The sequence below is a fragment of the Sceloporus occidentalis genome, unplaced genomic scaffold (genome assembly GCF_023333645.1).
Source record: "Sceloporus occidentalis isolate IW3139 unplaced genomic scaffold, rSceOcc1.0.p SCAF_2, whole genome shotgun sequence".
Classification (NCBI taxonomy): Eukaryota; Metazoa; Chordata; class Lepidosauria; order Squamata; family Phrynosomatidae; genus Sceloporus; species Sceloporus occidentalis.
Window position 1 is genome coordinate 64999001 of NW_028316982.1, and position 12066 is coordinate 65011066.

The following is a 12066-nucleotide window of genomic DNA, read 5'->3' on the forward strand; positions in this document are numbered from 1 at the left end:
TTTTTTTTTTTTTTTTTTTTACATAAGGCAGGCCTAAGACCTTTTATTGTGTAAGCGGGAATAACCAATCTCCACCCAACCAATGAAGGTTGTTCATACCCAAATCCAACTGCCTTTTTTGACAAAGGAAGCAGAAATTCCTGCAAGTACCTCCTCTCCCTATTCCTGAGATGGTTGCACCCTGCTCACTCCTGCTGAATGGCAGGAGTAACAATATAATCTATTTACCTACTAAAATCAAGCACTCTTGGGTTTGTTCAATTAGTGATGGATGTATCACGTTGTGAAGAAACACAGGCAGAGCAGCCAATAGAAATTAGGCTGGAAAAAGATGGTGGTTGCTCCCAGGAGCGAGTATAAAAGGAGGAGCAGCCACCGATAATTGAAGCATTGTTTCATGATTCTGATTAACAGTTAATGAAGCTGTTGAGCTTTAACTTGCAGAGGTAGATAAGACTTTGGCCCTAGTAGGAGAGAGATTCTTATAAAGGGGAGAAAGAATTATAGATGGACAAAGGTAGTCCAGTGTTAATGACAATGTGTCAGGATCCTGAGGGATTTACAGCCAGAAAGACTGTGGGCCAATATTAGAAGCTGTCTGAGGGGCGGATATAAAAAGAGAACTGAGCTGTGTGTACTGAGAATGTAAAAAGTAGCCTGTGAGGTTAACAGCTAAGGAAGCTGAGCGTAGGTTCTATGTGAACCAAGCCAGTGAAGGGATGTACATATAATCAGTGAGGGAAAGCAGTAAATTTGTAACAACTGAAGTAATTCATATACTGTAACACAAGCTTGAGAACCATCCACTATGAAAGATTTAGTAATAACTTGTGAATGTAAATAAAGCTTTTTTCTTCACATTTAACAAGGATTTGCATTAAGTAATTTACACTTAATAACAAACACGCTACCAAGAATAATAAGAACTATTATTAATAAAGACATATAAATTAGTGACATTAGGGGGAAGGCTGTCACATATAATTGGTGTCAAGTGGTTAGGTTTTTAAAGGCCCATTGTGCTGGTATCTGTGAGATCCAGCAGTGTCATAGTGTCACACGTGTTGTTTTTTCCAGAACTCTGAATTTTGCACACATTCACTCCTGAGTTCATTGTGTATCAGTTGCACATTGATCTGAGGATTTCCAAAAACACATAAACAAAACTGGTACAATACTTAAATATTGGCGGGTTACAGACCACCCTCAAGCGGCCGTTCTCCCGCTGCCGCCATTCACTGCGGAGGGAAGCCCCATTGGCCAGACCGCGAGGCTTCCCGGCACAGCGAAAAAGGAGCGCCGAAATGGCGCTCCTTTTCAAAACGCGGAAGTGGCGCCGCGAGGGGCGAATCGCACCCTCGCGGCATCACTTCCGCCGCGACACGTCTGGACGCTATGCGTCCAAGATGTCAAAATGGTGGCACCCATGTGGATGGCCACCACCATTCACGACGTGCTCCGCACGTGTTGGAACCAGGGCCAGTTAGGAAGGGGCAACTCTTCCTAACCCTAACACGCCCCTTCCTAACCCTAGCATGCACGGAGAGCATCATAAGAGGCGGTTTGTAACCCGCCAATGTTAAATATTTCTTATTTGTTTAATGTATATCCTTTCTTTCTCCCAAATGGGAGCCAAGGTTGATCACAACATGAATTAAAGAAAGATACATAAATGAAAATCTTATTATAAGAGGGTTGAAAAATTAAATCAACTGCCACATTAAAGAACCAATACTTAAAATTAAAAAAAAAAACATTTAAAACATGACAATAAAAATAAAAATGCAGTGCACACACTCCCCATTAAAGACCATTCTGAATGGCCACTTACCACATGCCTGTTCAAATAAAAAAATCTTTTATCTGTCAGCAAAAAGAGAACAGAAAGTGAGCCCTTTAATATTGTACTTCAATATATTTAAAGATCACTCCTATTGTCTCTGCCCACCCCGCTTCATCAAATGATTCCATATATCCTTTCTCTTGGATAAAATGAATCTGTTTTTATCAGAACATTAGCCCTACTAGAGGGGTTAGGTCGAAGAGCTGTGTTAGTACTCATACTATTTCCATTACAAAGCATTTAGGCATATTCATCCATTAAGTGCTGCCTGACCCTATGAATCTGTAACTACAGCATGTCTCCTGCTGTGGATTTAATTGCTCCCACATTACTAGCATTCAGCTTTGCACACGAGGGAACTCTTAATTCCAAAGTATTCTTTAGGAAGAGGTCACTTGTCAGCAATAAGCCTTCTCTCCATACAAAGATAGATGGGTACTGAATTTGGATCCTGACCAAGTGCTCTTAAATTGGTGGTTTCTCAAGTTGTCTTGGCCCATTTCAAGATTAAAAGCCAGTTGGCAAAGGATAAGAAGGTGGTCAGTGGTATTGATTTACACCTCCCATCTTATAGATTCCACAATCAATTGACCTTGTAATCTGTCTCCAAATAGGTGAGTATAACTTTTCAGTTTTCCTGAACAAGCAATACTTATCTAAATTATGTGCTTCTAATGCAGCAGGTATTTAGCATAAATACTCAGTTTGATACAATAAAGGAAGACGGGTGAAAGAAATATGGAGTCAACTAGGAACTTGTAGAAGGAACAAGAAACATTTGGAGATTATACTGGTATGATATTATGATATGATCTTAAATTTCATGCACAGATCATGATGATGGTGGTGGTGGTAGTGGTAGTTTATTTGTATCTCACCTTTCCCCAGAATTGGGACTCAAGGTGGCTTACAGTTTAAAAGAACAAAACAGTTAAAAACATATAAAAATTGACCATTAAAATAGAATTAAATGCAGATGTGCATGCGTATGTACACATGAAACACACACAGTGATGCACGTGAACTGGGAAGATCCAGGTTAAAGTCTGCATTGAGTCTGGATGGCTTTGGGACAGTCACATGTTCTCAGCCTAATCTACTCCTCAGAATGAACGGTTGTAAGAATTAATTGGGGAGAAGACTCAAACATGCCACTGTGAGTTCTGTGGAGAAAAGGTGTGATAATATCATGCCAACTCCCAATCACATATGCAGAATCTTTCTCACACAATCACAATAACTTTAAGTGTACTATTGACTGCACAATGACCACAGTTCCCTGAAAACCCACCTTTCTTACCAGCGGCCACCAGCACCGGGTGACACCTCACCTTTCTTTTCTTGAGGAGAAGGACAGGGTGGCCCAGTGGAAACTGAGTGTGCTGCCCTGTGACATCCTTCTCTTCCTGAGGAGAAAGATGTGGGACCAATGGATGCTGTCCCAACCTCCTCTTCCTGAGGAGAAGGATCGGGTGGACTGATGGAGGCCAAGTGCACCTGCTATGCTGTCCTGTCCTCCTCCTCCTGAGGATAAGGATGGAGCAGCCCCAAAAGAGGCTGAGCACACTGCCCCTGGAAGCCCCACCTGCCACAATAGGTGACACCAGGTGTGGGGCTGCCACAGGCAGACACCCACACCCAGCCATTTCTTGGTCTGTGGAGTGTGGAGTGTGGAGACAGCAGCAGACAAATATTTTTTTTTCCTATTGGAAGAGCAATGACATCATCTCTGGAGAATACCTGGAGGTCCCTGCAAATTCTTGTTGCTCTCCACCAGCCAAGAAATTGTCAGGTTTGGGGATATGAAGCTGAGAAAAGGTAGGTTTTGGTGTGTAGGGAATTGGATGAGAAACTATCATAGCCACACTTCATAGCTTTCTCCTGGTGCAGGATTATGGCCAATGTATGAACTGTGCCATAATTCTCATGGTTACCGAGCATTTCTGGAATGCCAGTGTCTACAGAAAATACCTTTACAATCTTGGAAGTTCTGGGGAACTTAAGAATTTTTCTTGTTTTCTGCCATGCTGACAATGATGTATTCCAGTTGTTTAGCTCAAGTCTCAAGTACTGTCTCAAGTCTCTATCTTCCAGGCTCAAATTGTGTCTCAGGTCCTTTCAAGATACTTTCAATTCAAATCTCAAGTTGAGTCTCAAGTCTGGGAGCCAACTTTAACAAAAAAAAGGAGGTGGTATTTGAAGCAGAAGGATCCTTCTAAAACTTTTCAAAAGCTTTAGAAATCTCCTCCTATGTGCAGTAAGGACAGGCTGCTGAGTAGATCTAAATCCCCTGAAACCCATCACCTAACATATTTGCTGTTAGGTCAGCAAGTTAGCTGAAGTTAGCCCAGCCATTCAGTTGCTAAAAATATACAAGTTGCAAGTCAATTAGAGTTGAGTCAGTGTCTCAACTATTTCTGAGTTGAGTGCAATTCGAGTAATTGAAGCAGCTTGAGTCTGAGTCAATTGACTCGAGTCTATATCACTGTGTACTTAATACATAATATTGGGGACAAGGTCATCCTTTATGTGTGGATCTAACTAGCAATAGGAGTTCTAATTTTTTCAAAGAGCATTTTTTTGTTGTGTTCACAAGAGATAAACTGTGAAAAAGGAGAAAGCTATTGGAGACAGAATCTGAACTTCCTGCTAGTGGCAAACAATAAACACCACCTCCAGATCATCTGTTGCATCTTTCAGACTCAGAAACTCCCTTCCAAGGGAAGTAATGTTGGCCCTTTTCTGTGGTCTCTTCTGCTGGCAGTCAAAGACTTTCTTTTATTGCAGCAGGCATTCAGTGACTAACTGGCTGTTTTAATAGACTTGTGATCTGTGCTGTTTTTATTTCTCTTTCTTTAATTGGTTTTACATTGTTTTTAGTTCACTAATGTCTTAATTTTACAGTTACTTTAATTGAATTTTAACAATTTTAATGTTTTGTATGTTTCTATAAGTACTTGTTTTTAATCTTTATTTCTTTTAACCTTGCATACTAGTTCTAGAGAAAAGGCAGGATATAAAATACATACATATATTTGCTGGCATAAGGATCAATAACTCTCTTGTTATTGAAATAATGGCACAGAGGTAGCTACTTTAATCTTAGTAACTGAAGATGTCAGTTTGGCTAGTCACCAGGGATGAAATCATTTCCTACCATTTTGAATTTCATTTTCAGCCCTGATGATTTGCCTACACTGTTCCTTGACTATACTGTCCCTTCCATTTATAATGATTTTCCCATCTCCTATACTTGCTGTAAGTGCTAGTCCTTACTTAGTATAACTGTATTATCTTAAGTGTAAATGTAAGTGACACAATAGTGTGTAAGAGACTTTGTGAGTTGATGGGGGATTGCTGTTGTATTATCATACACACAAATTATTACTGTGCAAAGGGATCTTGTAACACCTGCGAGACTAACTGAAAGAGAGTAGTTGGTAGCATGAGCTTTCATAACTTTAAACCTACTTCCTCAGATGCATGGGTTAGAGTGGAAATTCCAGGGACAGACCTATATAGCAGTCTGTGTGAGAATGTCCAAAGGAAGGCAAAACCCCATGGGTGTGGAGATAAAGTGACAAGTTCAGTTTTAACAATGGTCATTGGGGGACAAGGAAGGAGGAAGGATGTTGCTTAAAGCCAAGGGCACTATATAACCATATGAATGCATATTATCCTTGAGCGCCATATGGAAAGTTAAATCCATTAGAACCTGATACCATACTGTAAGGCAAGGAAGTAAAAATTACTTTCCTGATACTTCTGGCAGCAGTTTTTCTGTCTCTAAAAACAACAATAACAAAACTCAAGTCTTAAGTCCAGTTAATAACCAGGGAGCCCTGGTGGGATAGTGGTTAAATGCCAGTACTGCAGCCACATGGTTGTGAGTTAGATCCCAGCAGGGTCATAGCCAGGATTTTGGGGAGGGGAGGCTTGGGTGTGGTGGCATGGCGGTGTGCGCATGCCACGAGTGCACGCACCATTCATTGTATTAACGGAAGGGGGTCCAGACACACACACACCCGCCTACATCACTGATCCCAGGGTTTGATCCCAAGGTTGACCAAGCCTTCCATCTTTTCGTAGGTTAGTAAAATTAGTACCCAGCTTGTTGTGGGCCTTACAGATTGTAAACCGGTTAGAGAGTGCTGAGTTCACTGATAAGTGGTATAGAAGTGTACATGCTATTGCTACATTAATACTTGGGCTTTGTTGTTATTTTACAAACCAGATTTCACTTTTCTGACAGGAAGAGGCCTACAAACCATGACAACCACCTATAGATACTGCCCCTATAGGGAATCCCTTTGAGATGTTAGGGGAAAGAAGGAAAAGTGCTTTCTTCACTAAGATCACAACCACGGATAATGTATGAGTCTGTGTCAAGATTTTTGGGGTGAACAATCTGAAGGGAACGTTTAATTGCACTTGGAGTCAGCTAAATTAGTAATAGTAGTAGCAGTTGGTTTTTTGTTGTTTGCTGTGACAGTAAATATCACAGGTTTTCCTGGCAAGATTTATTCAGAGGAGGTTTATCATTGCTTTCCTCTTAGGTTGAGAGAATGTGACATGTTCAAGGTGACTCAATTGAGACTCCCAGTGAATAACAAACCGTGATACCATGCTTGGTCCAGCTTAAGATAAAAGTTTATAAAAATAAAAATACAGTACAAAGTCAGAGCAATGGTCTTTGCAGTCTGCATGTTCTGAGTCTGAAAACAATCCATAACATAATGAGTTGGTTCCAGACTTTCCCTTCTGCTAGCATTTCATGTACTCTAACCCTAACCCAAACTCTTTTTTAAAGTAGGGGCCTCACTGCAGTTTTTTTTTAAAGTCAGGATGGAACTCTGTCTTGTTGCAGTGACACATTCACTGTTCCTGTTAACCAATAAGCCAGTCACCCTCTAGCTGCTTTTATAAGCCAGGAAGGGCAAAGGTCCAGTGTGCATGTGGTTATTCTCCCTTCTCCAAGGATCCTGTCTGCAGAAACTGAAATGTATCAATTAACTTGGCACAAGCAGGAGGCAAAATTACATCTGGAGCTGTATCAACTACAGTTTGGAGTGGATCCAAGCAATTTTTGCCCTGTAAAGTGTCTTGCACTTTGTGTCTCCACAATGGCCTGCCAAGTGGTCTACATGATGAACATAAGGTCTCTTTCCATCTGCAGAAGGGTGCAAGGTCTGGCAGATGTGTCCATGGAAGGAAAAAAGAGAAGGCTGATCACTTTTTGCCAATTCTCCCTTCTCCCTGCTGCCTCCTGTACTAGAGAATGATTCCAGAAGGGACACTGGGCTGTAGGGGAACAGGAGAATCCACCAAAATCACTTCCTCTGTTTCTTTAAAAACAGATGTCTACCTGGTAGCTCCATGATTAATACACAATCCAACCTAATGTTTCAAAAGGTAAATTGAAATGAATCCTGTCACTTACTTCTTAAGCATTATCTAAAATACTGTTAAGCTCATATTTCTTTCTAATTTGCATGTGTGGAACCAACTTAAAGCTACAAGATAAGTGAGTGGTAATACTTTCTTGACAAAGAATGAAATCCACATCCCATGGTTGGGAGATAGCCAGCCTCATGTGTGAATACTGCAGCCAAAATTAGGACAGATCCAAGTCCTAAACAGTAACTAAACACGTTTTCTTTTTATTTCAGGTCCACAGATTATGGTACTACTTATGAAAAGCTTAATGACAAAGTGGGATTGAAGACAGTGCTCAGCTACCTTTATGTCAGTCCTACTAATAAGAGGAAGGTAAGAAAGCTACTTTTGAAAAGGTAACGAAACAAACATTAAGAACAGTCAGGGAGTAACCCCTGTTGAACTCAATGGAACTTTCTTCAGAACACACTGTAAAAGGATTGGTACACTACAAGTACAAGAGAAAAGATAGGCTCTTACCACACACCCCAAAAGAAGAATTCAATAAGTTTCAGCAAACTATTTATTCAAAAGTACTACAGTAATATGAATAAATGAATTGAAATGAAATAAGGTCAGGTAAGCGTTGTATAAATAAATAAAAAACATTTTGAACCTTTTAGAGACTAATTGAAGGTTTATTTTTAAAAAGGAATCTAGGGGTGGCTTTTTCTTTTCATCATCTCCCATTATTCTTATTTTAGTGGTCAGACATATATATATATAATTTGCCATTTATAATGGTCAGTAACAGACTCTGGAGGCAGCTGCTCTTTACCATGCCTGTTGTAGGCAGACACATATGGTTATAGTTGTATCAGTTAGAGTAGAATCCCACTCTTTCTCAACTGAAGCTTTATTGTATTGTTTATTATAGGCATGCTACTGCTACAGCCTGGAACCAAACGTTTATGTTTCTCCAGCCTCCGTCACCATCTTCACAGTGTTGAAGCACCTAAAAAAATAGTCCAGCTAGACAGTTTATGAGGAAGGCTAGGAGACTTTGTAAAAAAAAAAAAAGGGGGGGGCTTTGTTAATTGAGGTAGCAATGACAAACTCCTTCTGAAGAAACTTGCCAAGAAAACCAGGTGACAGTTTTGCCTTAGGGTCACCATCAGTCGGAAGGGCCTTGAAGGCACACTACACACAACACAGGCCTATAAAAAAACCTTCTTTTATGCCAGTGGTGGATGATTCTAGTTCTGGAACTGGGGAGGAATGGAGGACACATGAACAGAGACAGAGCCAAGATCCACAGGGCTAATCTGCACTGCAGAAATAATGCAATTTGATACTGCTTCAACTGCCATGGCTCAATGCTAGAGAATACTGGGATTTGTAGTTTTGTGGGATATTTAACCTTCTATGTCAGAGAGTTCTGTTGACATAAAAAAAGTACAAATCCCAGAACTCTATAGCACTTAGTCATGACAGTTAAAGTGATGTCAAACTCTACTATTTTTGCCATCAAGATGCAGCCACAGAGGTGGGAATGAGAGGGCCACTCTCTGCTTCCTGTCTCCCAAACACCTGAAGGCTTTGGATATTCCATCAAGGAAGATTTGCTATCAAGGAAGACCTTGTGAGGACAGGGCACTGGATGCAGCTGGCCTGATTTTTTTTTTTTGGGGGGGGGGGAGTGAAACCTGCAGGCAAACCAAGGATTAGTGCTATTATGCAAATAGGAAATCATCCACTCACAGAGTTGGAAGTGACCATAGAAGCCAACAAATTGAACTTCCCTGCAGATGAAGCTAAACTTTCATGTAATCCACAGCTAAACTTATAAAGCTTCCAAGAAAGGAAGACTCCATCACCAGTGTAACAAATTTTGAATATTAGCTTTAATAGATAGATAGATAGATAGATAGATAGATAGATAGATAGAGAGAGAGAGAGAGAATACAATAATAAAATAGTACAAAGTTGTTGTTTTTTAAAAAAGCAATAAAATATTAATACAAAATTTCCCCCCCTGAAATACAAGGACTTTTAGAAAATTCACTTAGAACTTAGAAACAAATGTAGTGGAATAAAGTGATTATAGCCATATATCAATGCTATTCTAAAACAGTAGGAAGTTACTCAATCCTACTTTCAATACATAGGCAAAGAAGTCAAACATCAAAGTGTTAAGCTGAAGAACAGCAAGCACAGCAGATAAGTTGCTTGTCCTGCTTTACACATTGGGAAAAGGTAACAGCAGGACAATATACACCTTTCCCTGGCTGGAAGTTTATTTATAGAAAGTACAAACTGCCAAATTCACACATGCACATGTACAAATAAGGAGTGGCTTAGTGACACCTATACAATATCATTTTATCTCTTCCATTTTTCTTTCCTTCTTTGCTGATTGGGCAGGGGAAAAAAACCCTTATCTTTGTTAGGTGTGGTCCCATTCCTCTTCCTCTGGAGAGGGCAAAAGAAGAAACATTCTGTCTGGTACAAAGACCCTGGGCAGTTTTTTCCTCACCCCCTAGCAGCTATATGGCTATTCTTCTCTCATTGTCAGATGTCCTGCTCTGTCTGCACTGCTGGAGATGTTCTGAGCATGTGCATCATTTGTACACCCTCAGAATCTGATACAAAGGTTACACTGGCAAAACTGCTTTCATGGTGGCGTCTGAGCATGGGCAGATAACACACCTGCTCAGAAATCCCCCAAACCCCAAACTGCTGAGGACAAAGCAAGGAAAAAAGAAAGAATTCTCTTGCCTGATGGATGAGGGAAAGGAGTTTGCTCAGTTGCCCAAATAGAAGAGTCACGCCAGCTTTACAGTGTTTGTTCCTCATGTGAGTCTTGTCCATGGAATTTGGTAACAGAATGTGAAAGATAAATCATTTGCATATTATGAGGAATTTAGATTTCATATGTATAGCAGAATAAAGACCAACATAAGCATAAACCAGTGTAAGTTTCACATGTGACATAGCCTGGAACTATCATTATAATTTTTGTGTTCTTGCTTCTTCATACTGTGTGACTACTTTTAAAATAATGATAATAACAATAACATGTTTTTAGTTTCTCTATTGGAGTATGGTGCTGCCTGCTCTGAGCATAGCTTCATCGTACTTTGAAATCATTTTGACTGAATTAAGAACAGGGACTCAATTCTAAATTCCTAAATTTGGCTTCTGTTTTCTGTTTGGGATCATCTCATCTCTTAGGTCTGTCTGCTATGCCTGAAATTTAGACTTAAAACATCAGTGTTCTCATCTGACATTTTAACCAAATACAAAAGGCTAAGAGTTCAAAGTCACAAAAGAGTTCCTGCCACACTGCAGAAATAAAGTAGTTTAATGCCACTTGGGTTTTCATGGTGCAATGCTATGGACCTCTGGGATTTAGAGTTGGGTGGTGGCACCAGAGCTGCCTGACTAGGTAGGGCTAAATATCTCACAACACTACAAATCCCAGAATTCCATAGCATTGAGCCATGGCAGTTAAAGTGCTTTATTTCTGTACTGTTGACACATCCTAAGAGTGTGAAGCAAATGGAGAGATACCAGTGTGTGCCTGGAAAGCATAGGAATGAAACGGATGTTATTGCTTCCTCTCCTCCCATGTGACATATACTTGAGCTGCTGCTGACTTACCAGGGGAGAATATGCGGGTCACCTGTTACTTTTTTTAAAAAAAATCTTAAAGTAATTGTATTGATTCAAGTCATTGGTAGAGAACAGATGCTTTTATCTATCTTATGTTGTCAGAGACAGATTGCTGTAGTAGATGACTAAATGGGAGCATGAGCGCTGTGTGCTTGGAAACTATTATGCTTGATTATTTTCAAAGTGCCATTTTGGTCTTTGCTATATCTGTTTGAAGGAGTATTTTGCTGTTAGTATTTTTACAATAATTTTCCCATTTCTTGTCAGGTCACAAGGTTTAAGACTGGTGTTTATTTTCTGCCAGAGATTTTAGGCAGGCACATTGCCATAGGTACATTTCACACTATTGCATCAATGAGGAATCTTTTTGCTTTATAAATTTCTCAGGCCGAATTGTTATCCATCATCTTTGGTGGGTCAGTATTCTGGAATCAAATCACAACCATTTCTATTTCATGTCACAGACAGTAAAATATCTCTCAGCAAAGTATCTTTTACATTCATATAATTTTTTTCCTTTCTTTTTTGTTTTTTGCTAAAGATCTATAACTTGGAAGATTTTTTGCTGGGGCACCAGACCTCTCTGACAGAAAAGGCTAAATATCTCACAAAACTACAGACTCTAAAATTTCATAGCATTGAGTTAAATGGCAGTTAAATCTATGCCAAACTGCATTTTTTACTGCAGAGTAGATGCATCACCAATTGGCTTACAATATAAGTTAAAACAAAGTAGCTAAAAATCCAATCCAGTTAAAACATTGAAAACACAATCAAAACATAGAACAGCAAACCCATTAAACATCCTTCTTTCCAAACCAGTTAAGAGGTGAGGGGATATTTGAATGAGAAGGCCTTTGCCTATAAGCAAGAAGACAGCAGGGAAGAGGCCAAGTGAGTCCCTCTTGGGAGGGAGTTCCACAGTCCAAGACCAGTCACTGAGAGGCTCAGGCATGGTTAGTACTTGGAAGAGAGACCATCAAGAAACACCAGGTGCTGTAGGCTATATTTCAGAGGAAACTGTGATACATCATCTCCAAGTATTCCTTGCCTAAGAAAACACTGTGAAATTCATGAGATTGCCATGAGTTGACAGGTGATATGAAGGAACATACCTGACTTTGTTGGGTACTTAATTCTTATTTGTTATTCTTATTTTTTATATGCTGGGC

At 39.9% G+C, this 12066-nt stretch overlaps 1 protein-coding gene across 1 annotated transcript in view; it reads left to right on the forward strand.

The window, feature by feature from the left end:
- The window catches only part of SORCS3 (sortilin related VPS10 domain containing receptor 3), a 654782-nt gene that overhangs the window by 287318 nt on the left and 355398 nt on the right, over nucleotides 1-12066 (forward strand). Inside the window, exon 3 of the mRNA XM_089508329.1 lies at nucleotides 7513-7612. Coding sequence (XP_089364455.1) covers nucleotides 7513-7612 — 100 coding nt within the window. The remainder of the gene's footprint in view (nucleotides 1-7512; nucleotides 7613-12066) is intronic.